This window comes from Lepidochelys kempii, chromosome 10 (assembly GCF_965140265.1).
Source record: "Lepidochelys kempii isolate rLepKem1 chromosome 10, rLepKem1.hap2, whole genome shotgun sequence".
Lineage (NCBI taxonomy): Eukaryota > Metazoa > Chordata > Testudines > Cheloniidae > Lepidochelys > Lepidochelys kempii.
This window is the reverse complement of record NC_133265.1, coordinates 50891696-50917692: the sequence shown is the minus strand read 5'-3', so window position 1 is coordinate 50917692 and position 25997 is coordinate 50891696. Positions and strand designations below refer to the sequence as shown.

General features: G+C 46.2%; 1 protein-coding gene across 4 annotated transcripts; it reads left to right on the top strand.

The window, feature by feature from the left end:
- Positions 1-1024: 1024 nt before the first annotated feature.
- Positions 1025-21793, top strand: HYKK (hydroxylysine kinase). Of its 4 annotated transcripts, none has more exons than XM_073303539.1 (6): positions 1025-1153; positions 1816-1987; positions 3021-3373; positions 5811-5953; positions 17299-17482; positions 19982-21793. In XM_073303539.1, exons 3-6 carry the CDS (start codon positions 3028-3030, stop codon positions 20440-20442), a joined length of 1134 nt encoding a protein of 377 aa, XP_073159640.1. In that variant the 5' UTR covers positions 1025-1153; positions 1816-1987; positions 3021-3027; the 3' UTR covers positions 20443-21793. The 4 variants fall into 4 exon arrangements, with proteins under 4 accessions (XP_073159640.1, XP_073159642.1, XP_073159639.1 ...); XM_073303540.1 differs by lacking the exon at positions 1025-1153 and adding an exon at positions 1258-1340; XM_073303541.1 differs by lacking the exon at positions 1816-1987.
- Positions 21794-25997: the final 4204 nt, after the last annotated feature.

Genomic DNA, 25997 nt, shown 5'->3' with positions numbered 1-25997 from the left:
AAACCAAACTGATAGCCTTCTTTAACAGTGTAACAAGCCTTGTGGTTGTGGGGAAGTGGCTGACATGATCTACCTTGCCTTTAGTAAGACTTTTGATACGGTCTCCCATGACCGTCTCATAAACAAATTATGGAAATGCAACCTAGATGGAGCTAAAATAAGATGAGTGCAAAACTAGTTGGAAAACAGTTCCCACAGCAGTTATCAGTGATTCACAGGCTGAAAGGGCTGAGTCAGGCTGGAAGGGCATAACGAGTGGGGTTCTCCAGGGATCAGTTCTGGATAAGTTTCTATTCAAAATCTTAAGTCAATGATTGAGATAATGGCATAGAGAGTACAATTATAAAGTTTGTGAATGATAACAAGCTGCACGCATACAAAATGGAAAATGACTTCCTAGGAAGGAGTACCGAGGAAAGGGATCTAGGAGTCCTAGTGGACCACAAGCTGAGTATGAGCGAACAGTGTAACGCTGCCGCAGAAAACCAGAACATCACTCTGGGATGTCTGCTCTACTCTGCGCTGATTAGGCCTCAGCTGGAGTATTGTGTCCAGTTATGGGCGCCACATTTCAGGAAAGATGTGGACAAACCGGAGAGAGTCCAGAGAAGAGAGAAAAAATTTAAGGTCTAGAAAACATGACCTATGAGGGAGGTACCATCTTTTTACAAAAGCTGTTTCTTACAATCAATGCGTATAAATAACTGCTACAGATAGCACATTTCTACGTGTCGCAATTTCAGGTATACAACAGTGCCAGAAACTTGCCATGTAGGACGTCTCAGTAACCAGCAGGACAGTGGGGTGGGAGGAGGTATTGTTTCATGATTTCTGTGTGTATATAAAGTCTGCTGCAGTTTCCACGGTAAACATCTGATGAAGTGAGCTGTAGCTCACGAAAGCTCATGCTCAAATAAATTGGTTAGTCTCTAAGGTGCCACAAGTCCTCCTTTTCTTTTTGCGCTACCCTTAGCACATCCCTACGCAGAGCAGTTGAATACACGATACCTAACGCACCCAGCAGCCAATCAGACATTTCCTCACACTCCGCCAGCGGCGACGAGCCGGGGAGCTGACCGCTTCTGGTCTGAGAGGAGGAACTTGTCCGGTTCCAAGCGTCCGAGGTGCCCAGCGAGGCCGAGCGCCGTGTGCGGTATGGAACCGTTCCCCCGGGGAAATCGGAGCCAGTCCGCTTTGCGCCGGCGGTGCGGGGTGGATGCGCTGTGAGAGGACACGGGACGCTTTGCGCGCGTAATGGGCCAGGATCAGAAGAGACGCCACGTCCTGGCCAGCGTGTCTGATTCTTTCGGATCTGCTCCCGCGCAGTCTGCTGCTAGGAGGTTGGGACCCTGCTGTAACTTAGGCTGGTTCTTGTTCCCCGTTGCATTGTCTAAGATCTCTGAGGACGCGTTTGGGAAGCGTGGGGCACTCTGCTGTCGGAGGCTGTGCTCTGAGCTGGGGCTGCCTAGCTGCTGTGAAAGCTGCATGCCCTGCGGGGCAGCGGTCGCGGATTTCCCCCCAGGGGAGCGCGGCGAAAGAACCCGTTTGAGAGGCGGAGCGAGCAGAAGCCTGGGCGTTAGCCGGAGTAAGAACAAGGGGGTCTCGAGCCCGTGTAGGTTATAGGAGACAGGCCAGGGCTGTGGCACAGGTCAGGAATGGAGCTAAAACGGCGTTTGGCTCTGTCTATTACACGAGACCAAACTGGTTTACACCAGGATTGGGCCACCAATACGATTGTACATGGGGAGCATAGTTCGGTTGTTGTGGCTGGGCCCTTGAGACGCACTCACTCCCCTGTCCCTCCCCCGTACCCAGGTGGGGCGGAGCTGCCCCATCCCACACCAGATGGGGCTGCTGGCTTCAGCAGAGTCCAAGGTTGCGGCAAGGCTCGGCTGAGGTTGTGAGGAGAACTGTTGGTTTAGCACTTTCAGCAGAAAAACTGACATCTGGCCTCGGGGGAAAACGGAAAGGATCCTTTGGGGCAGAGGTGAGCAAACTACGGCGCGCGGGACCATCCTGCCCAGCCCCTACATTCCCGGCCCATCCCCCGCTCTCCCGCCTTCCCTGGGCTTTCCAATAAGCCAGTCCTGCCGCTCTGAGCGGCATGGTGGGGGGGCGGGGGGGCAGGAGGTCCGGGGGCCAGTCAGGGGACAAGGGGCGGTTGGATGGGGCGGAGGTTCGGGGGCGGTCAGGAAGCTGGGGGGGGGGGGCGTTGGATACGGGGTGGAGTCCCAGAGGCGTGGTTAGGGGTTGGGAAGTGGGGGGGGGGGCAGATGGGGGCGGGGGCCAGGCTGTTTAAGGAGGCACATCCTTCCCTACCCGGCCCTCCGTACCCTTTAGCAACCCCGCTGTGGCCCTTGGGCCAAAAAGTTTGCCCACCCCTGCTTTTGGGAATGGATTAGATTTTTTTTTAATGGTATTGCTGTTTTGAATGTATTGTTGACTTATTGGCACTGAATATTTCTTGATATTTTGTTGAATTTTGAATGATAGCATCTGGCAGAAGGATTACACTTACTTTTTACACGTTAACATTGGTTGAAAGGGTTATCTGATCCTGGATCTGAATTTAAGAGCCATGGATAGCATTTTGATCCCTTTCTTTCTTAGGAAATTCTTGGTATATTAGCAATATGACTGGTGACCTTAACATTGACTGGCGATATTTTATATTTCGTGCTTATGAATTTTGTTAGCTAGCATCCACTAAATTGTTCATTTTTATGTTTTATTTCTCAACTAAAATTGTGTATGTGTGTGTATATATTTAAATTAGGCCTTATACTGGAAACTGCAGCAAAGGTTGAAGTGGGTTTACAAACAAGAAGCTGGTGAAGAAAGAGAGAATGCACATGGAGAATCCTGAATAGTTAAATTTTCATTAAACAGGGAAGCTTTTTTCCCCCTTGCTAATAAATGTATAACGCCTTCTACCCAAGAGTCTGTTTTGTTACACTAACTTATGCCCATATTAAATGGCAGAATACAATTGAAATATTCTCATCTCTGTTTTCTTCTAGATACACAATGTCTTCTGGAAACATCCATGGATCCCAGACATTAATTAAACCAACATTCAGTGAAAAAGAAGCCACTGAATTAGTTGAAAGGGTATTTGGATTAAAAGTATCTGTGATCAGATCACTCCCCAGCTATACTGATCAGAATTTTCATGTGCACGTTTCAAGAAGTGAGGGAACAGCAGACTGTGCTGACAAGTATGTTCTCAAAATCACCAACTGCGAAGACAGCCAGAATCCTGAACTCATTGAAGTGCAGACCCAGATCATGATATTTTTGAATGTTGAAGGGTTTCCTTCAGCTACGCCCCATCTTACTAAAGACGGTAACATAATGTCTCTAGAATCATTAGGTGAGAGATTACAAAATCCTTCAAAAAATTACTTTCTGCTTTATCATTCTCGTGTCAAAACATTCTACCACTGAGTATCCCAGTTTGTCCCAGTGATTGCAATTGGGCCACATTCTGCTCTGTTACACTTGTATAAATCTGGAGTAATGCCACTGAAATCCACACCAGCATGAGTGACCTAGAGTAGTTGCAACAGTGCAGAATATCTGCAACAGTTGCCCTTGTTCAGGTGCTCAGCTTGCACATACAGCATTTTCTGAACTGTTGCAGTAGTAGTGTGGTGTAGGTACCTGTCCTACAGGTCCAGACACTGCTTCCAATCCACTGCCCCATTGAATTTTCTATTTCTAAAATATAAGCACTTAAACTTTATAGGTGAAATATCACCTCTGCTCTGGAGAGGAGAACCTTGACCAGAAAGCTCACTGCCAGCATATCAGGTGCACTGTAGAACTGTGCTAGGAAGACCAGTTGCACCTATGCAAGTGAAATGCCAGTGCTTTCTGTCCTACACTGGCACTACCATGGTGCAGGGAGTCGCAGGGCAGGAGGCAACTTAGGTGAGTCTTGCTCAGAATCAGTGCAATTGCAAAAGCACTGATAAAATGCTTGTGCACCACTACAAGCACTTTTGTGTGTAAGCATGTGAAGTGTATTAAAAGAGACGTTCAGGTAATTAGGCTAAAATTCTCTTTGGTAGTTCTAGCAGGGTGTGACAAGGTGCTGGACAACATCAGTTGTACCAGCCCTCTGATCTCTGAATCACCAGTTAAATTGCCCTGGAGTAAACTTGAGGGACAAAGCTGTGTGTAATTGATAGTTTGGGATTGGCTGAGGAAAGCCCAGAAGACATTAGCCCGTTAGCCCAGAAAGAAAAAGGCATGGGAATGAAGTGCCCAGGCCAGGGGGAAGAGACAGGCTGGCAGGCTTGAAAGAGCTAGAGCCAGAGCCAGGAGAGATCTCTCAGGGGAAAGATATCTTCTGTTACTTGGCTGAGTGAGCTAAGGTTTGTATGCTTGTAAATACAGAGTTGCATGACTTTGTAAAGATGGTGGGGGAGAATGCAGTAAATAGATGGCACAAGGTATTTGACCAGAAGAAGGTCTCTGAGCATAGGTGCTGGAACTAGGGGTTCAGGGGAGGCTGCTGCACCCCCTGGCTTAAAGTAGTAATAACAACCCAAATACATGCTTTCCATCTTCAGCACCCCCACAATAAAAATTGTTCCAGCATCACTGTCTCTGAGCAGTTTGTCTAGAAAAAAGACAGGAGTGGAATGATGCCTTGTCACACAGGGTCATGGCATGGTTCATCAGAAAACTGTGAATTCTCCAAAGGACTTTCTGCACATATTAATTCTAATTTTTCAGTTAACTTGTTTTGACCATGTCATGGCCATTTTTGTATTTGCTTTCTGCAAATGTTCTAATGTATTTCTGGCAGGACTGTTTGTAGAAACAGCAAATAACTGCAGTGAAAGAATCACCAACAAGGAATTTGGAATTCAGAATCATGAGTATTCATACCAGAAAATTAAGCCTATGGGCCCCCAACCCCACACATGGCTTTACTGTTTAAGAGCATGTCTGCTCATTATTTTACCTTATACATTAGGGGAGGTGTGATGCTCTTGTGGTTAAAGCACACAACTAGGATTTTAAAGATTGGGGTTCTATTCCCAGCTTTGCCACAGACTTACTCGTCCATTAAGGGAACAGAAACATGCCATGTGAACTATGTGACAAGTCAAAATAGCTTGAATTTCAAATAGTGAATGCATCAAACTGCTCACAAATAGAAACAGAACAGAAAAAGACTTAGCCATAAAAATTATTCAGAAAATACATTCAAATTAATAGATGTGAGAAAACGCTGATCTGCTTGCAGGCAAATCACAAACAAAAAAAGGCAAACTTCATTAAATAAATCTTATTACAAATTATTTCCCCAGCTCCATGGTTTGGGGATGTAGTTTCAAACGCAGTTCAGACCCATCTACAATGCAAGAACATGCATGGTGGGAGAATACTGTGTTGAACCTGGTTTCCTCAACACTGTAATTTCAATAGGATAACCAGGGCCATTGAGACTCATCATTCTGATAAAGAAACCTATTATTTTAGGTTCTCTTTAGGCCCACTGCAATCAATGCAAAGACTGCCATTGGTGTTGGATCAGGCCCTTTGTGCACATGAAAGGGGAACCTTCCCAAGGTGTGTCGCTCTCCTACGTAAAGGCAAGGAGTTGCACTTACACTCCACATGTGCTGAGCGTTGGCCTTTCCTAATGTCATCTAGTAAATCTGTTCTTTGAATTGTCTTTTTTATGATCTGAGTTTGATTTCTTTTATGATGGGAGAAACCTCCTTATCCTTACACACAATGACCTTTAATGGAGTGTATTGAAATGATTCACAGTGTATCTCTTTGCCTATTAGGTACTGGCTCTGTGACAAAAAAGTACATGGTGAGACTGCTGACCTACCTCCCAGGCATGACGGTGGCAACAATCTCTACAAATCCTCACATTTTATACGAGATTGGGAAACTAGCTGCCAGATTGGATAAAACTCTCACAGAGGTAGGACTTTTTGTTCTCAGCATGCAAGTGGGAGTGATTCGTAGTATTTTATACATTTCATAACACGTATAACTAGTGGCATCTCACAGTAACATCAGAGACATTCCTGCAGTTTCAGAGCTACCTGCAAACACCGCCTGAACACTGTAGACATAGAGTGCTCAACACACGACAGTGCTCTTCTGTGTGGCTCTGTAGTACGTAACTATGCCCTAGCCATGGCTTCCCTTATTCTTTCGAGGTTTGAAAGGAGAACACAACCACTTTGTTAAGTACTACAAATTTGTGGTCACTTAGGACTCCACGTTTGTCACTATGTTGCATATCGTGACCAACTGGAATGCCTCAGTGAGCCAGGGTTAGAACATGGATCCCTCCTGCTCTGACTGAACTGTCTCCTCTGCCAGCTGCTGGATTTGTGCTGGAAATGGCCCACCTTGATTATCATACACATTGTAAGGAGAGTGATCATTTTACAAAAGCTATTACCAGCAGGAGAGTGGGGTGGGGGGAGAGAAAACCTTTTGTAGTGATAAACACCCATTTTTTCATGTTTTGTGTGTATAAAAACAAACATCTTCTGTATTTTCCACAGTATGCATCCAATGAAGGGAGCTGTAGCTCACGAAAGCTTATGCTCAAATAAATTGGTTAGTCTCTAAGGTGCCACAAGTACTCCTTTTCTTTTTTCTCAAATAGCTTGTGGTTCCTATGGCTGCTCTGTTTTATGCCAGAACTGACGCAGTGCAGACCAGCCCAGAGAACAGGGGAGTTGTATCTAGCTTCCCCCAGTCCTGTGTTGAATGGATCTCAAATGCAAGATTGAATGTCCTTGGCCTTCAGCCATGTTTCTCAGCGAACATAATAGTGGATGATGTTAGACAAGGTCCCCAAGCCCACCTGTGGCTTTACTGTTTAAGAGCATGTCTGCCCATTATTTTACTGTATACATTAGGGGAGGTGCGATGCTCTTGTGGTTAAAGCACACAACTGGGAGTCTAAAGATTGGGGTTCTATTCCCAGCTCTGCCACAGACTTACTGTGATCTTGGTCAAGTTACTTCACTTCCCTAACCCTCTCAGTAAAATGGAGAGAATGCTTCTTTCTTACCTGTTGCACACAAGACCTCTGAAGCTGAATATATAAATGTGTGTAAAGTTCTTTGGGATCCTTGAATGGAAGGCAATATAGAAATGCAGAAGACTTCATAACGATGCACACAAACAATACAAGTGAGATTCTCCCCTCCATTCTGGCCCCTTTACATACAGTTAAAGGGCCAGAGCACCATTAATGGGTCCTGAATTCTGGCTAGGGGATGATTCCCCTCGCAAAATCACTGCTGCAGGCAGTGTGAAGGCTGCTTGTGAGACCCCCTTGCAAGCCCTGGCATGTAGTATGGTGGGAGAGGGGGGGTGCTTCAGAATGCAGTAGTGTGGAGACTCTGGGCAATGCTGCATCCTACAGGGAACTGCTGTCTGCCTTATTCCAGGGCCTCTACAACTCCTGCAATCCAGGAACAGGACAGAGGATACAAAGGTGGCTTAAAGCTACCATAGACCCCTACTGCATGGGCTGCACATATTAGGCTGTGCCTCAGAATCTTGTCCTATGTGTCTTTCTTACTTATAGAGACACAAGATGGGTGAGGTAATATTGTTTATTAGACCAGCTTCTGTTAGTGAGAGAGACTAGCTTTCGATCCACACAGAGCTCTTCTTAGCCCTATTCACAGAAGTTGGTCCAATAAAAGCCATTACCTCACCCACTTTGACTCGCTAATATCCTAGGACTGACACGGCTGCAACTACACTTTCTTACTTATAGTTATTTGCCTTCTCCCTCTGGCTACATTCTGTAACTTTGTTGATGGTTTAAAGGAAATGTGTGCATTCCCAGTTTTAGATGTACTTTTATGACAGGGAGTCACTGTATTTTGAAGCACATTTCACTGTGTATTCAGAGTGAGGGGCATTTTTCTCTTTGAATTTTCAAAGTGCTGAACAGAACAAAAGTGATGGTGTCTGCTCTTTAATATGATTCCAGCAGCTCAGCTATTTTCAATTTTGATATATCCTGAATTAGCAGTGGAGAGGGGATTAGGTAGGAGTGATTCATGTCTAATGTGTGACACAGTGGCTCAGGAAGCAGTCATTTTGCGACACCGCATGAAAAATTCACTTCACCTCCAAATAAACTTCCCTTTCCTTCTCCACCCCCTTAACCTCCTCTCCTTCACTTAAACTAAAAATTGTTCCTTCTCTTCTTTCCTCCCAGTGGAGAGATGTTCAGGCAAAATCACTTATGGCCAGCTAATGAGAACATCCTTACTTTGCTCCTGTTTGTCAATTTAATTTGGCTTTCAGCTGAAAAATACCTACGAGAATTCTCAAATATGACCGTTATTGTTAAATGATTCCCCCTGGCAGCGAGCCCAGACTGGTGGGTCAGATTATGAGTGTGAATGTGAAGGTGTGTCTGCACTACAATCAGGAGGTGTGATAGCTGCACATGTAGGCAGACCCAAGCGTGTCTCCACCCTGCAATTTCACTGCCTTTTTTAGCAAGCTAGGTGAATCAAAGCTAGCTTGCAGAAGCAGTGCTGCCCCATTGGGGTCCCTAAGCAGGAATATTATGGGGGACCCCCACAGATAACGGATAATAAAAAGCAAAGAGGGAGCCCTCCTTGAGCTGCTCGGGGCTCTAAGCAATCGCTTAGTCTGCTTATGCCTAGTGCCGGCTCTGCTAGCGTAGGTATGTCTACATGAACTGCAGTCAGACCTCCCGATTGTGACATAGATGTACCCTAACTGGCCACATGCCAGCATGATGGAGTCGATACATTTCTTCAGCAACACACCTTCCTACTTATGACTTTGTCCAATTCCCCTTAACTACACCAAAGAATCATTAACCATAACTACAGCTGGCAATAAGAACAAAAGGGAATCCCCCTTATTCTTTAAAATGCCTTTTAAATTGAGTATGTCCGCTGATGATTAGTGCACTGTTCTATGGAGTTCTTTGCAGCTTTGGAGGCCAAAAAGCTTTCAGACCCAGTGTGCCCCCCGGTTGTCCTGGGCCTTTTTCAGATAGGGCAGATAAAAACTCTGATCTAAATGCCTCTGGACTTTGTGAGAGTTTAGATCTGAGTCCAAACTTTGCAGCTCATGAGCCAGCCATCCTTAGGGATTTTAGCAGCTAGTGGCTGGGACTATGTACACTTGCAGCCTGAAAATTACTTTCACTTATTATTACAACTATATCAGGAGCTGCCCAGTGCATGAGAGATGATTTGAGAGATGGTTTCTGAAGACATCGGAACAGAGGCATGTTCTTTTTGTGAGTAAATAAAGCTAACAAACAGGACAATATTGTTAGTGAGGAAGGATGGTGCAGTGAATAGGACACCAGGAGACCCGAGTTCAGTTCCTCGCTCTGGCACAGACTTCCTGTGTGACTTTGAGCAAGCCACTTTTATTCTCTCTCTGCCTCTGTTCCCCATCCGCAAGATGAGGGTAATAGTACTTCCTTACCTCACAAAGGTTTTATAAGGATTAAATATATTAAAGATGGTGAGGTTCTCAGATACTCATTACAGGAGCCATAAAAGTACCTAAGATAGGTAGATTTAGATGCATATATATATATAAATATATATATATATATAGAGAGAGAGAGAGAGAGACACACACACACACACACACCCCTAAGGAAAATTGGACAGAATCAACCTACTGTGACTGTCTGCAGCTCCTTCCTCTATTAGTGAGAGCCTCCCACTGATTGTCTTCAGAGTCCAGCCATGGGGTCTTTTGCCATGCCCATAATTAGCATAACCCTTCCTGTAGGAAGAGCTTCTTCTATTAATAGACTGTTCTCCATAATAGAATTGCTGCTTGACCTTAACTTCTGTGTGGCTCATCTGCAAAATGGAAATACTATTGCCTACTAATGGGTGTTTTGAGGCTGATTTCATTAATATTCATACTGTGCTTTGAGATCCTCACAGGGAAGGTGCTAAAGAAGGACAAGGCAGTATTATTATTTATTTATTATGTGAAGTAAACATCCCAGAGGCTCAGCTGGCTAAATTTTTTGAAAATTCATTTTGACCTGACTCTTTTTCTAGTAACCATTTGAACCATGACCAGTTAACACTGGTACAGATTGGTACACTTGTAACAGAACAGTGGGGCTTAATATGGAGACATTTATGACAATTCCCTCAATGTGCTGCTTCCAGTTAAATACCTTTTAAACAGCATGGAATGCAAAGTAAGGTCTGCCTTTCATCTTTGATTAGATGAAGCAACAAAGTCCAATAAATCAGCTAGTAATCGAGTTTGTTACATAAAAGAACTTTGCATTGTGTAGTACTTTTCATTAACCTCTGTTTCTCATTTTCTGTGCTACAGACTTCAGATAATTGTACTCCTCACTTGTGCTAGTGTTACTGCCCATGCTGTTAAATGTTAAGAGCATTTATCAGTGTGGGAAAGGTAATTTAGTGTTACCAGAGTCCATGGTGTTAAAATGCAATATGGTTGAAACCATTTAAATAGACAAGCTGCTCTCAGAATATGAATGTTACATTATCTGAAGAGAGAAGTAGAGGATTAATTTTAATGGAGAATGGGGAAAAATCCATATGCCCCATATAATTTCAGTTATTCCTTTTAACTAAAGGAAATTTGTATAACTTTCTTCTTGTCACTCAAGAGACTCACAAAATCTAAGATTACTTTAGCTGACAGATGATAGAGAAAAATAATTCCCTTTTTTCCCCCCAGTTAGTTTCCTTGTACACTTGACAGCACTTTGTGTATAGTAAGTTTCACTGTTTCCCCATTAGATTCTCGTTTGCCTGTGTGGCTCTTACAGAGCCACAGGGGAGAGAAATATTTAAAATAGCAACATGTTATTGTAAAACCATAAACATTAGCAGCTGATACTCATAGGAAGTTATAGGAACCTGAGTAATGTGTAACTTGTATTTTAAAACAGATTAGGTTTCATATTGATGGTGTCCCTCTCTCCTGAACAGAGGACATTGCCTGTTATAGAAGGTTAAAATTGCAATGTTTGATCACCAAGTGGCATTGTTCTTACTAGTGCAGTGCATCTTACTGCAGAGTAGTATGTAAGTACTATAGTAGTATGTAATCAAGTTTTAGTTGAGGCAATATCCTGTTCATTATCATATCTGATTTTCATCCATACTTCTGTTTTCAGCTGTCCCAAACCAAATCAACTATACCAAACCAACCTGGGGCTAGATTTGCCACTGCAGCATGCTTTTGCACTGCACCACTGGCAGAATCTGCCCCTAAAGCCAGTTTAGCCAAGCCACCCCACAAAGATTGTACCAATATAAGAGAGTGGCAAAAGTTAAGAAAGGCACTTTGTAGTGAGGTGACGCTTCACCAATTTGGTGCCTCCTGCTGGTCATCTTGGAAATTAGCTCTTTCCAGCCCAGAGCACCCTCTGCAGGCCCATGTCTCACCTGCTGCTGGCCCCCATATCCCTCCTGGACCCCAGTGCCCCTTTACCTCAGGGTTCTGCCCCAGCAGTACCCCCCACACTCTGGGTCTCCCCTCCCAGGGGAACCCCCAACCCTCTAAACCCACCTTGCCTCAGTGGCTACTGCCAGTCATCATCTAGCCCCCACTCACTGGGGCAGACTGCAGTGTAATAGCCACTCATCATTGGCAAGGGGGTAGGACCTGCTGCCTTTGCCTATTCCCAGGCTGCCCCTCTGCAACCCCAGTATCTTTCTGGGCCTTTACCAAGGCCTGCAGCCTGGGGGTTTACCAGGCTGGAGCTCCCGAGCTGCCTTTGCCCCTGCCCACACCCACTCCAGGGCTAGAGTGAGACTTCTCCAGCTTCTGGCCCACAGCCCTCTTATAAGGGCCTGCTGGGCCCAGATTAAGCTGGCCACAGCTGTGGCTGCTACTCCAATCAGCCTAGCTTGGGTGTTTTAACTCTTTTTCCCCAGCTGCAACCCCTTCAGGGCCGGAGCGGGGTGACAACCCCGCTACACAGTGGTCTGCCACCCCTCCTCTATACTGCTTTCAGAAATTCCCTGCACATCTGCAAGAGAGAGAATGGCTTCATGACCTAAAGATTAAGTTTGACAATACCTAGATTCCCTGGATACACAGGGTCAAATCAGAGTACCATTGACTTGGTTGTTCATTTTTTCCAAGTAAATAAATGAGATGCAGTTAGTTTACTGCATGCAGACCTTATGGGTGAGTGTCTGCCTGTGTTGAATGGACATTAAAAGTCCCGTGACACTTTTTATAAGGCTAGAGCTTTGCTCCATTATTATTGGCCAAAACTTCCTATCCCTTGCACTGTTGTGCAGTATGCTGAGAGCCAGCTGGTTGGCAGTCTCTATCCCAGAAGTGGCTGCATTTAAATGGTCAGATTGTATCCATTTTTGGCAAGTACCTTCAGGTTCTGTCTCTTTTACACTTTGGCAGCAGTTGTATGTAAAGCTTGTTGTGCCCAAGAAGTGTTATTGGATGTATGCAATTTGAGAAGCACTGTGGAATTCTTACGGATTAAAGTTTCTACATGTATGGAAGATATTATCATCACTAGCACTTCTATAATATTTTAAAGAATGAGGAATTGCTTAAATTAATCTTTCTTACTAAAAGATGTGGGTGGATATCAATGTACTGAAACTAACTATCTTCCAGGACACCGCTGGTATTGTTTCCCTGAGCTGCTAGTCAAATTTTGGGCTGCTGGGGATGTTCCTGGTGAAAGTAGAAATTGATGGAGTCTGGTATTTTCTTTGATGCAATCTTGTATATTTACAAGGAATGTACCAAGTCCTGCTTCTCCAAATGCAGGAGGAACCAAAAGCAAAAGGAGCAGTTTCTTAGCTTACTGCCCAAGCCTCTTTAGCCAAAAGCCTTCTCTCTAGCTTTTTTATTGACACTGTGCTCAGATGCTACTGCTCGGCTTTTTTGCTTTTTGCCTCTGTCCCTCTCTCTGTTCTTGTCTGTCCTCAGTTTCTGTGTTCTCTGCTTCTCTCTCTAATGCGTGCTCACACACACACACACAGAGCCCTGGTCTACACTAGGACTTTAGGTCTAATTTAGCAGCGTTAAATCGATGTAAACCTGCACCCGTCCACACAATGAAGCCCTTTATTTCAACTTAAAGGGCTCTTAAAAATCGATTTCCTTACTCCACCCCTGACAAGTGGATTAGTGCTTAAATCGACGTTGCCGGCTCGAATTTGGGGTACTGTGGACACAATTCGATGGTATTGGCCTCTGGGAGCTATCCCAGAGTGCTCCATTGTGACCGCTCTGGACAGCACTCTCAACTCAGATGCACTGGCCAGGTAGACAGGAAAAGAACCGCGAACTTTTGAATCTCATTTCCTGTTTGGCCAGCGTGGCAAGCTGCAGGTGACCATGCAGAGCTCATCAGCACAGGTGACCATGATGGAGTCCCAGAATCACAAAAGAGCTCCAGCATGGACCGAACGGGAGGTACGGGATCTGATCGCTGTTTGGGGAGAGGAATCCGTGCTATCAGAACTCCGTTCCAGTTTTCGAAATGCCAAAACCTTTGTGAAAATCTCCCAGGGCATGAAGGACAGAGGCCATAACAGGGACCCGAAGCAGTGCCGCGTGAAACTGAAGGAGCTGAGGCAAGCCTACCAGAAAACCAGAGAGGCAAACAGCCGCTCTGGGTCAGAGCCCCAAACATGCCGCTTCTATGATGAGCTGCATGCCATTTTAGGGGGTTCAGCCACCACTACCCCAGCCGTGTTGTTTGACTCCTTCAATGGAGATGGAGGCAATACGGAAGCAGGTTTTGGGGATGAAGAAGATAGCTCACAACAAGCAAGCGGAGAAACCGGTTTTCCCAACAGCCAGGAACTGTTTCTCACCCTGGACCTGGAGCCAGTACCCCCCCGAACCCACCCAAGGCTGCCTCCTGGACCCAGCAGGCGGAGAAGGGACCTCTGGTGAGTGTACCTTTTAAAATACTATACATGGTTTAAAAGCAAGCATGTGAAAGGATTACTTTGCCCTGGCATTTGCGGTTCTCCTAGATGTAGTCCTAAAGCCTTTGCAAAAGGTTTCTGGGGAGGGCAGCCTTATTGCGTCCTTCATTGTAGGACACTTTACCACTCCAGGCCAGTAACACGTACTCGGGAATCATTGTAGAACAAAACATTGCAGTGTATGTTTGCTGGCATTCAAACAACATCCGTTCTTTATCTCTCTGTGTTATCCTCAGGAGAGTGAGATATAATTCATGGTCACCTGGTTGAAATAGAGTGCTTTTCTTCAGGGGACACTCAGAGGAGCCCATTCCTGCTGGGCTGTTTGCCTGTGGCCTATTTGTGTGATGAATGAATAAAGAATGCATGAATGTGAAGCAACAATGACTTTATTGCCTCTGCAAGCGGTGATTGAAGGGAGGAGGGGCGGGTGCTTAGCTTACAGGGAAGTAGAGTGAACCAAGGGGCGGGGGGCTTCATCAAGGAGAAACAAACAGAACTTTCACACCGTAGCCTGGCCAGTCATGAAACTGGTTTTCAAAGCTTCTCTGATGCGTACTGCGCCCTCCTGTGCTCTTCTAACCGCCCTGGTGTCTGGCTGCGCGTAACGAGCAGCCAGGCGATTTGCCTCAACCTCCCACCCCGCCATAAACGTCTCCCCCTTACTCTCACAGATATTGTGGAGCACACAGCAAGCAGTAATAACAGTGGGAATATTGGTTTCGCTGAGGTTTAAGCGAGTCAGTAAACTGCGCCAGCGCGCCTTTAAACGTCCAAATGCACATTCTACCACCATTCTGCACTTGCTCAGCCTGTAGTTGAACAGCTCCTGACTACTGTCCAGGCCGCCTGTGTACGGCTTCATGAGCCATGGCATTAAGGGGTAGGCTGGGTCCCCAAGGATACATATAGGCATTTCAACATCCCCAACAGTTATTTTCTGGTCTGGGAATAAAGTCCCTTCCTGCAGCTTTTGAAACAGACCAGAGTTCCTGAAGATGCGAGCATCATGCACCTTTCCCGGCCATCCCACGTTGATGTTGGTGAAACGTCCCTTGTGATCCACCAGAGCTTGCAGCACTATCGAAAAGTACCCCTTGCAGTTTATATACTCGGCGGCTTGGTGCTCCGGTGCCAAGATAGGGATATGGGTTCCGTCTATGGCCCCACCACAGTTAGGGAATCCCATTGCAGCAAAGCCATCCACTATGACCTGCACATTTCCCAGAGTCACTACCCTTGATATCAGCAGATCTTTGATTGCGTGGGCTACTTGCATCACAGCAGCCCCCACAGTAGATTTGCCCACTCCAAATTGATTCCCAACTGACCGGTAGCTGTCTGGCGTTGCAAGCTTCCACAGGGCTATCACCACTCGCTTCTCAACTGTGAGGGCTGCTCTCATCTTGGTATTCATGCACCTCAGGGCAGGGGAAAGCAAGTCACAAAGTTCCATGAAAGTGCCCTAAAGCATGCGAAAGTTTCGCAGCCACTGGGAATCGTCCCAGACCTGCAACACTGTGCGGTCCCACCAGTCTGTGCTTGTTTCCCGAGCCCAGAATCGGCATTCCACAGCATGAACCTGCCCCATTAGCACCATGATGCATGCATTGGCAGGGCCCATGCTTTCAGAGAAATCTGTGTCCATGTCCTGATCACTCACGTGACCGCGCTGACGTCGCCTCCTCGCCCGGTATCGCTTTGCCAGGTTCCGGTGCTGCATATACTGCTGGATAATGCGTGTGGTGTTTAATGTGCTCCTAATTGCCAAAGTGAGCTGAGCGGCCTCCATGCTTGCCTTGGTATGGCGTCCGCACAGAAAAAAGGCGCGGAACGATTGTCTGCCGTTGCTCCGACGGAGGGAGGGGCGACTGACGACACGGCTTACAGGGTTGGCTTCAGGGAGCTAAAATCAACAAAGGGGGTGTCTTTACATCAAGGAGTATTTCAGGCAGGACTTCACAGAGGGTTCCAATAAGAAATGGTGCACCTAAGTTATCGTTCTTATTGGAACAAGGAGGTTAGCCTGGCCTCTGATTGATACATGGCTAGATTTACCTCGCTGCACCTTCTCTGTGAGTGACTGCAGTGTGACCTAGAGGAATGAGTCCCCTAGACAGGGGAGGAGGCAAATGAGTACAAAACAAATCTGGTCTATTTCTTGTTTTGACCCACTCCATCTATCTTTTACATCTTTGGCTGGCAGCAGACGGTGCAGAAGGACTGCATGCCATCCACATCTCATGGCTGCTCGGCAGAAGATGGTACAGTAAGACTGCTAGCAGTCCGTATCGCCTGCCTGCTCACCATAAGATGGTTCAATAGGACTGACTGCAGGACTAAAGAGAATGACCTGGTCAAGTCACTCCAAATTTAGTCCCTGCGCCCATGTCTGTCCAGGCGCTCCCAGCCGACGTGGCCAGGAGCACCTCGGACATGACAATGACGGCTACCAGTCGTACTGTACTGTCTGCTGCCACAAGGCAAGGGGTTGCTGCTACTGTGTAGCAATGCCGTACCACGTCTGCCAGCACCCAGGAGTCATAGGGTGACGGTTACCTGAGCGGGCTCCATGCTTGCCGTGGTATGGCGTCTGCACAGGTAACTCAGGAAAAAAGGCGCGAAACGATTGTCTGCCCTTGCTTTCACGGAGGGAGGGAGGGAACGGGGGCCTGACGATATGTACCCAGAACCACCCGCGACAATGTTTTAGCCCCATCAGGCATTGGGATCTCAACCCAGAATTACAATGGGCAGCGGAGACTGCGGGAACTGTGGGATAGCTACCCACAGTGCAACGCTCCGGAAGTCGACTCTAGCCTCGGTACTGTGGAAGCGCTCCGCCGAGTTAATGCACTTAGAGCATTTTCTGTGGGGACACACACACTCGAATATATAAAACCGATTTCTAAAAAACCGACTTCTATAAATTCGACCTTATTCCATAGTGTAGACATACCCAGAGTCACAATGGGTGCGGAACCTCTCACCTACATAGTGTTAGTTTCTGGAGAGATTATATTAGGCCTTGTTTTTAGGTGTGGCCCTTAAGTGTTTCTTACAACTGTCTTAAGGGAAGGATTTTCACACATCAGCTTGAATGAGGTTTTAATTTCAGACAATCACAAGGTTTCACATGGTATGAAATGACTGTCAAAGCAAAGCCCCCTCTCTATGGACTTGATCCAAAGCCCATTAAAGTCAATGCATTCCAACTGACTTCATTGGGCATTGGATCAGGCCACGTCTTCATTGAGGCAGAGCTGTTGTATACAGTCTTTTTTTTCTTTCTTGTGTTTTTCTTAAGAAATTCCATCATCCATCAATAAAAAGTCTGCATCGAGGGAAGTTCATTTGGAACTTGGCAAATGTTCCTCTTCTAGAGCAGTATATTCATGCCTTGGGCCAGAACAGTTATCGTGAAGTTGTGGAGCAACTTATTCAGCAGTTCAAAGATAAAATAGTACCCAAGCTAAGGAATTTTCGAGCCTGTGAGTATTTTTAATACAATTATACTGTAATGTGATCTAATAAATTTTTAAAAGGGAATGTGAGTCCTTGTAAGAGGTGGCAGATTCAAGGCACTGTAGGCAGAAATTATTTACTTTATCCACAGGACATGTACAAATTTCCCCACAATGCACCATGAGCATGCCTCAGAAACAGGACTGGGAGGGAATCATCTCAAAGAATGAAAGGGGAGTTCAGTGTCAGGGCTTGTCTACACTGGCACTTTACCGTGCTACAACTTTCTCACTCAGGGGTGTGAAAAAAAAACCCTGAGCACTGCAAGTTGCAGCACTATAACGTGCCAGTTTAGACAACGCTAGTAGCTACACCCCTCGTGAAGGTAATTTTTTTTTTTAAGACCACTGGGAGAGCTCGCTGTGCCATGACTACACAAGCCACGTTAAATCATAGAATATCAGGGTTGGAAGGGACCTCAGGAGGTCATCTAGTCCAATCCTCTGCTCAAAGCAGGACCAATCCCCAACTAAATCATCCCAGCCAGGGCTTTATCAAGCCTGACCTTAAAAATCTCAAAGGAAGGCGATTCCACCATCTCCCTAGGTAACACATTCCAGTGCTTCACCACGCTCTTAGTGAAAAAGGTTTTCCTAATATCCAACCTAAACCTCCCCCAATGCAACTGGAGACCATTACTTCTTGTTCTGTCATCTGCTACCACAGAGAACAGTCTAGATCCATCCTCTTTGGAACCCCCTTTCAGGTAGTTGAAAGCAGCTATCAAATCCCCCCATATTCTTCTCTTCCGCAGACTAAACAATCACAGTTCCCTCAGCCTCTCCTCATAAGTCATGTGTTCCCGTCCCCTAATCATTTTTGTTGCCCTCCGCTGGACGCTTTCCAATTTTATTCACATCCTTCTTGTAGTGTGGGGCCCAAAACTGAACACAGTACTCCAGATGAGGCCTCACCAGTATCCAGTAGAGGGGAACGATCTCGTCCCTCGATCTGCTGACAATGCCCCTAAATATACAGCCCAAAATGCCGTTAGCCTTTTTGGCAACAAGGGCACACTGTTGACTCATATCCAGCTTCTTGTCCACTGTAACCCCTAGGTCCTTTTCTGCAGAACTGATGCCTAGCCATCCGATCCCTAGTCTGTAGCGGTGCATGCGATTCTTCTGTCCTAAGTGCAGGACTCTGCACTTGTCCTTGTTGAACCTCATCAGATTTCTTTTGGCCCAATCCTCTAATTTGTCTAGGGGCCTCTGTATCCCATCCCTATCCTCCAGCATATTTACCTCTCCTCCCAGTTTAGTGTCATCTGTAAACTTGCTGAGGGTGCAATCCACGCCATCCTCCAGATCATTAATGAAGATATTGAACAAAACCGGCCCCAGGACCGACCCTTGGGGCACTCCGCTTGATACCGGCTGTCAACTAGACATGGAACCATTGATCACTACCTGTTGAGCCGGACGATCTAGCCAGCTTTCTATCCACCTTATAGTCCATTCATCCAGCCCATACTTCTTCAACTTGCTGGCAAGAATAGTATGGGAGACCGTATCAAAAGCTTTGCTAAAGTCAAGGAATAACACGTCCACTGCTTTCCCCTCATCCACAGAGCCAGTTATCTCATCATAGAAGGCAATTAGATCAGTCAGGCATGACTTGCCCTTGGTGAATCCATGCTAACTGTTCCTGATCACTTTCCTCTCCTTCAAGTACTTCAGAATTGATTCCTTGAGGACCTGCTCCATGATTTTTCCAGGGACTGAGGTGAGGCTGACTGGCCTGTAGTTCCCCAGATCCTCCTTCTTCCCTTTTTTAAAGATGGGCACTATGTTAGCCTTTTTCCAGTCGTCCGGGACCTCCCCCGATCACCATGAATTTTCAAAGATAATGGCCAATGGCTCTACAATCACATCCACCAATTTCTTTAGCACTCTCGGATACAGCGCATCCAGCCCCATGGACTTGTGCTCGTTCAGCTTTTCTAAATAGTCCCGAACCACTTCTTTAACACTGCCAGTGTTAAAGACCAAAGATGGCAGCGCTTTTACATTGCCAGTGTAGACGAGCCCTCACTCTGCTGAGACTGCCACCTACGATGTAGGTTTTCATTATGTAGACACCAAATGGTAGAAATAAGGAAGAGAATACTAACTCGTTTAATATAGGCCACCAGACCGCTATCAGATAGCAATGTCTTTGAAGCTCTCTGTGCAATCCCTTGCATTTGGAATGCACTTAGCATATTGTGGGTATTACAACAAGCTAAATAATAAATCATCCCAATCCCATTGCCAGTTGCCATCTAGTCAGCTATTATATAGGATTAATGAAGCTAAGGTTCTTATGAGGAAGCAGTGAGACCTGGCAAGGCATGATGGCTTATAGGAATATTATCATGCCTTAGTTCTGAGATAGATCAGTGTATGTGTCCGTTTACACTCTGAGGAAAGTTTCTTCTGTTTATTATTTATTCATAATACTGTTTTCATTTTTTCTGCATTTAGGTATCAATCATGGGGACCTTAATGATCATAATATCTTATTAGATTCCAACACTGCTTCACCAGAGAATCCACAATATAGAGTGTCCGGTATTTTGGACTTTAGTGACATGAGCTATGGTTACTATGTATTTGAATTAGCAATAACTATCATGTACATGATGATTGAGAGCAAGGATCCTCTCAGTGTGGGAGGGCATATTCTTGCAGGGTTTGAAAGCATTGTACCATTGACAACAGAGGAGAGAGACGCCCTGTTTCTCTTGGTGAGTGGTAGATTTTCTCAGTCACTTGTAATAGCCTCATACACTTCCCTCTTGTATCCTGAGAACAAAGAATACCTAATGATCACAGCAAAAACTGGATGGAAGCACTTATTAAGAATGTTTGACATGGGCCAAGAAGCTGTAGAGAAGATTTGGTTTGAGACTGCAAAAGCATATATGAACAATGAACCCATGTAGCTTTCATACCTTTATTACAGACACAAATGTTCATATACTTACAAGTAAAGATGCACCTCACAATTTATGTAATTGTACAATTTGTATTCACTACATTTTTTTAAAGTAATTTTCATATAAAATAATGCATTGAGAATGTTTTCATAGATGCATCAATGGCTCTTAAGACCATGATTTTTTAAAAAAAACTACAAGTTGTCTGCTCATGTTCAGTTACCAGCGTGGTGGATGCACACTGAATACTTACATACCCGAACAGCCAGTCATGTATATGCCTAAAGACAGTCACTTGGTTTGCTAAATGTGCATTGAAATTGTACATTTTTTCACAGGTAATTGTCCATGTACTGTTTAGAAAATTGGGCTCAACATTGTTACCTGGCAGTTGTGTGTTCTTGGGGAACCAGGGCGCAGTACCCAGCCTGTCTGACTCACGAAAGACCTTTCCTTCGTTGCCCCCCATGTGCTTGAACCAAAACCAATCAGAAGAAAGACTTACAAAAAGCAATGAAAAAGCAGTGTGGGACACACCTAAGCCCCTGGGATAAGGGTGACAGGATTAAGGAAACTCCCCTCGCCTCATTTACATTGAAGATAGGACAAGGAGGCATCTCCATTAGCATATAGAATGGAGAACAGAGATTCCAAGGCAAGAACCACAGGGAACTCTGGGACCAGAAAAGCAGAGAAACACTGCATGACAGGGGATCTCTGCTCCAGATGTTAATGAACCCACACCTGCACACACTCGGCTCAGTAGTTATCAGACTAATTCTAGTAATAAATCCTTTATTGGTATCCAAAATAGTGAAGCTCCCTAATTGCATTGTGAGCTCCCTCCAAGGACCATTACCCATAGCCAGGAATGATCAGCTCCCGTTGTATAGCCTTAACAAAACAACTTTGGTATACTCCCTTGAGCCATCAGTTTACACATAAATCTAGAGTTCTCCCTTGAACCATTGTTGTTTCTCTACAAAAACCCACCCATGCCCAAGTAAGCGTTCTGATGCCTGGATCCAAAATCTGAATCAGTTCCGTTGGGACTTCACCGTCTCCTGACTGATCGTGTTGGGGCCTCTGCCTATCTCCAGTACTCCAGACCCTCAACTACCACCACCTTCTGGGACCCCTGATCGATTCAAGCTTCACGGAGTGCTGAGAACCCATCTCTCTCTTTCTCTCTCTCTTGGTCTAGGTATAGCCTTCTGACCCTGACTTGTGTGATTAGTTATCATTTTCTAAACCTGACTTTTATAATCAAATTTAAGTTAGATTTAATATTATAACTCTTTTGTTTGTTTGGCTCCCCTATGGTTATTACCTGGCAATAAATAACTTTAATGATTAAGCTGGTGGCTTCTCTCTCTCTCCCCCTATTGGGTGTTTTTTGGTTTCCTCATTCATTCTGCAGCAACACCCCTCGTACCTAAACTAAAAGATCACTGCAGTGCCCAAAAATCCTGTGGGGTTTGCTCATCAAATGGGTTACTACCAGAACAAGTGTAACGTGAAAGTGGGGATAGGGATGTGCTGAACCTGGGACATATGAAGGTGGGAGCTTGGAAGTGCTGCTTGATCCAGTCTGCTGAATCCAGGGGCAGTTGAGGGTGGCAGGTTGAAAGTGCTGCTCGACTCAGCCTGCTCACACGTGCTCTATTCCAGTGCGGTGCCTATGGCATAGGAGGGTGACAGCTTGGAGTGCTGTTTGATCCAGCCAACTGAATCCAAGGGCCTATGAGGGTGACAGCTTGAAAATGCTGCTCAACCCAGCCTACTGAGTCCAGGGACATATAAGGGGTCAGCTTGGGAGGTAACCCGGTCCTCTTGGATGTGCTCTGTTAATGTGTGTGTGTTCGTCTGATTCTGGGGCTGGAAGAACCCAGCACTGGGGAACCTAGGTCCTGCAGGATAGGTCCATTAGGAGGGAACTTGCAGCAGGGAGAAGTAGAGCTCCATATGAGAACACAAGTGACACAAGCAATACACTGATAGATACACTGATGATGATGATACACTGACACCACCCTTGCCCCCAGAAGAATAATCCTAATAAATGAGCATACCCCAAAGTAACGTTGGTAACAACATGTCTCTACTCCAGTTTTGGCCCCCCACTACAGAAAGGATGTGGACGAATTAGAGAGAGTCCAACGGAGGACAATGAAAATGATCAAGGGGCTGGGGCACACGACTTACAAGGAGAGGCTGAGGGAACTGGGCTTGTTTAGTCTGCAGAAAAGTAAGGGTGGATTTGATAGCAGCCTTCAACTACCTGAACAGGAGTGTCAAGGCTGAATCCCCACTCTGTCACTCCGAGTGCAGAAAGTGGGGGCCTGCAAGGATTTTAAAAATTAATACTTGCCACTCCAAGGTTACAGCTTTTCTCTAACTTTGGCTTGGTAAATGCTGCCACCACCAAAATGCAAAAAAACCCCAACCCTTTGAACCCAGGAAGGAGCACTTGGGAATTCCTCCCCGTGGGGTACCCTCAAGCCCTTTCACCCTCCCTCCGGGAAAGAGCGGAGAAAGAAAACAAAGGAAATTAGCTGTGGCTACCAGCTAATCAAACAACATGCACAAACCTCTTTGGACACCAAAAATCCATCCCTGTTCTTAGAAAAGGTAAATTTTATTTAAAGTTACATCTGGAATTCAGGCTTTTGCTAGAGTTTAAAAGAGCAATTCCAAAAATCAAACATCCAAAATAGCTTTCTTGGGGGTTCAGCTTAAAGGTTACAAGCAAACAAAAGCATCTAGGGTTAGCATAGAGGAGATCCACAAACCAAAATAAAAAATAAACCTGATTGTGTCGAACTAAACATTCCCTATCCAAATAATTTCTTCTACGTATAGAAGATGAATTTTCATACCTGGATCAAGCCTTACACAGCATTGCTGCTCCGTCCTTGCAGCCCAGAGAACAACAAAGAGAAAGTTTCTTTTTCCCAATTTTTAAAAGTTCTACCTTCCCATTGGCTCTTTTGGTCAGGTGCCCACTCTTTTACTTTTACCTGTGGGCTTGTTAACCCTTTACAGGTAAAGCAAACAGAGAACAGACCAAGAGGGATTTTACAGCCAACTGGCTGGCTGAGTGTCCATCGAAGGGAGCTACTCCCTCCCCCCACTTCATGTATCACAGGGGGTTCGAAAGAGGATGGAGCTCGGCTGTTCTCAGTGATGGCAGATGATAGAACAAGGAGCAATGATCTCAAGTTGCAGTGGGGGAGGTCAAGGTTGGATATTAGGAAATACTATTTCACTTGGAGGGTGGTGAAGCACTGGAATGGGTTATCTAGGGAGGTGGTGGAATCTCCATCCTTAGAGGTTTTTAAGGCCCAGCTTGACAAAGCCCTGGCTGGGATGATTTAGTTGGTGTTGGTCCTGCTTTGAGCAGGGGGTTGGTTTAGATGACCTCCTGAGGTCTCTTCCAACCCTAATCTTCTATGATTCTATGATACTCTCTAAGTCTAGCCAAAGGCCATTGAAATCAATTGAAATATTCTCCTAAATTTCAGTGAACTTTGGATCTAGTTCTTAATCCTACTTGTCCATCTTTGCCTGATCACATAAAGTGTATTTTCAGATGAATTCCCCATGTTTAATTTTGGCATAATACACAGACTTTATTTTATCCTTTTAATCTTTGCCAGTTGAGATTTTATTTCATATGGACTTTTTTACAATGTCTGGTGAAGAATTCAAATGTAGTGCAAGGACACAGCAGTAATTCCACCTGGATACACCCAAAATTAAGTGGTATCAAGGTGCCAGTCCTTCACACTAATACCGTGGTTGCTGGCATAACCTTGCTGGACATAACAGCCACACTGGGTCAGACAAAAGATCCATCTAGCCCAGCATCCTGTCTTCCAACAGTGGCCAATACCAGGTGCCTCAGAGGGAATGAACAGAATAGGTAATCATCAAGTGATCCATCCCGTCACCCATTCCCAGCTTTTTGCAACAGAGGCTAGGGCAAGGGTGGACAAACTATGGCCCGTGGGCCGGATCCAGCCCACGGGATTGCCACCCCTGTGGCGCTGTGAGCCCCGCACCACTCCCGGAAGCGGCCAGCACCACGTCCCTGAGGTTCCTGTGGGAGTGGGTGGGGCAGAGGGCTCCTCACGCTGCCCTCAGCTGCCAGCACCGCCCCCCGCAGCTCCCATTGGCCGGAAACAGGGAACCGTGGCTAATGGGAGCTTTGGGGGAGGTACCTGCAGGTGAGGGCAGCACATGGAGCCCTCTGCCCCCACGCCCTACCCCAGGGACGTGGTGCCAGCCACTTCTGGGAGTAGCGTGGGTCCAGGGTAGACAGGGAACCTGTCTTAGCCCCGCTGTGTGCCGCTGCCACTCCAGAGCTGCTCAAGGTAAGTGGTGCCAGGCTGAAGCCCACACCCCAAACCTCTCCTGCATCCAACCCCCTGCCCTGAGCCCCCTCCTGCCCTCCGCACCCCAACCCCCTGCCCTGAGCCCCCTTGTATACTCCACACCCCTCCTCAGCCCCAACCCCTTGCCCTCAACACCATGATTTTATAGACCTCTATCATATCCCCCCCTTAGTCATCGCTTTTCCAAGCTGAAAAGTCCCAGTCTTATTAATCTCTCCTCATATGGCAGCCTTTCCATATCCCTAATCATTTTCTGAACCTTTTCCAATTCCAATATATCTTGAGATGGGACGATCGCATCTGCATGCAGTATTCAAGATGTGGGCGTACCAGGGATTTATATAGAGGCAATAGGATATTTTCTGTCCTTTTATCTTACCCTTTCTTAATGATTCTCAACACTCTGTTCGCTTTTTTGACTGACACTGCACAGTGAGCAGATGTTTTCAGAGAACTATCCACCATGACTTCAGGATCTTTCTTGAGTGGTAACAGATAATTTAGACTCCACCTTTTCATATGTATAGTTGGGATTATGTTTTCCAATGTGCATTACTGTGCATTTATCAACATGGAATTTCATCTGCCATTTTGTTGCCAAGTCACCCAGTTTTGAGAGATGCTGTTGTAGCTCTTCGCTCTCTGCCTGGGACTTAACTATCTTGAGTAGCTTTGTATTATCTGCAAACTTTGCCACCGCACTGTTTACCCCTTTTTCCAGATCACCGATGAATATACTGAACAGGACTGCGCCCAGGTCAGGCCCCGGGGGGACACCACTATTTCTCTCTCCAATCTGGTTACTGAAGAAGAGCGGAGGAGCCTGAAGCGCCATGGCGCCAGGCCGAGGTGGCCGAGCAGATTCAAGGCCTCCCCAGGGTTGGCGCGTTGTCAGGGACAAGTCGGTTTAGCGAGGCAGTTCCGGAGCTGCTGAAATGAGGGACACATTGAAGAGGCTGGAGCCCAGCCGTTGCCGGTGAGACAGCGCGCTCCCTGCTCCAGCTCGGAGGCGCCTGGCCCGGGGACCTGCGAGGAGAGCGAGAGGCCTGGGCTGGGAGCGGAGCGGAGCGGTCCCCCACCGGGCCCTACCTCCCTAGGCAGCGAGCCGCCCGCCCCGCCTCTCCTCGCCCCCGGCAGCGCGTCGCTGAGCCGGGATTCGGGAGT

Coding starts and splice junctions, on each gene's coding strand:
- HYKK (XM_073303538.1), top strand. CDS start 1,255: ATGGGCCAGGATCAGAAGAGACGCCACGTCCTGGCCAGCGTGTCTGAT. Junction 5,954..17,298: donor TGGATAAAACTCTCACAGAG/GTAGGACTTTTT, acceptor GTTTTTCTTAAG/AAATTCCATCATCCATCAAT. Junction 17,483..19,981: donor GCTAAGGAATTTTCGAGCCT/GTGAGTATTTTT, acceptor TTCTGCATTTAG/GTATCAATCATGGGGACCTT.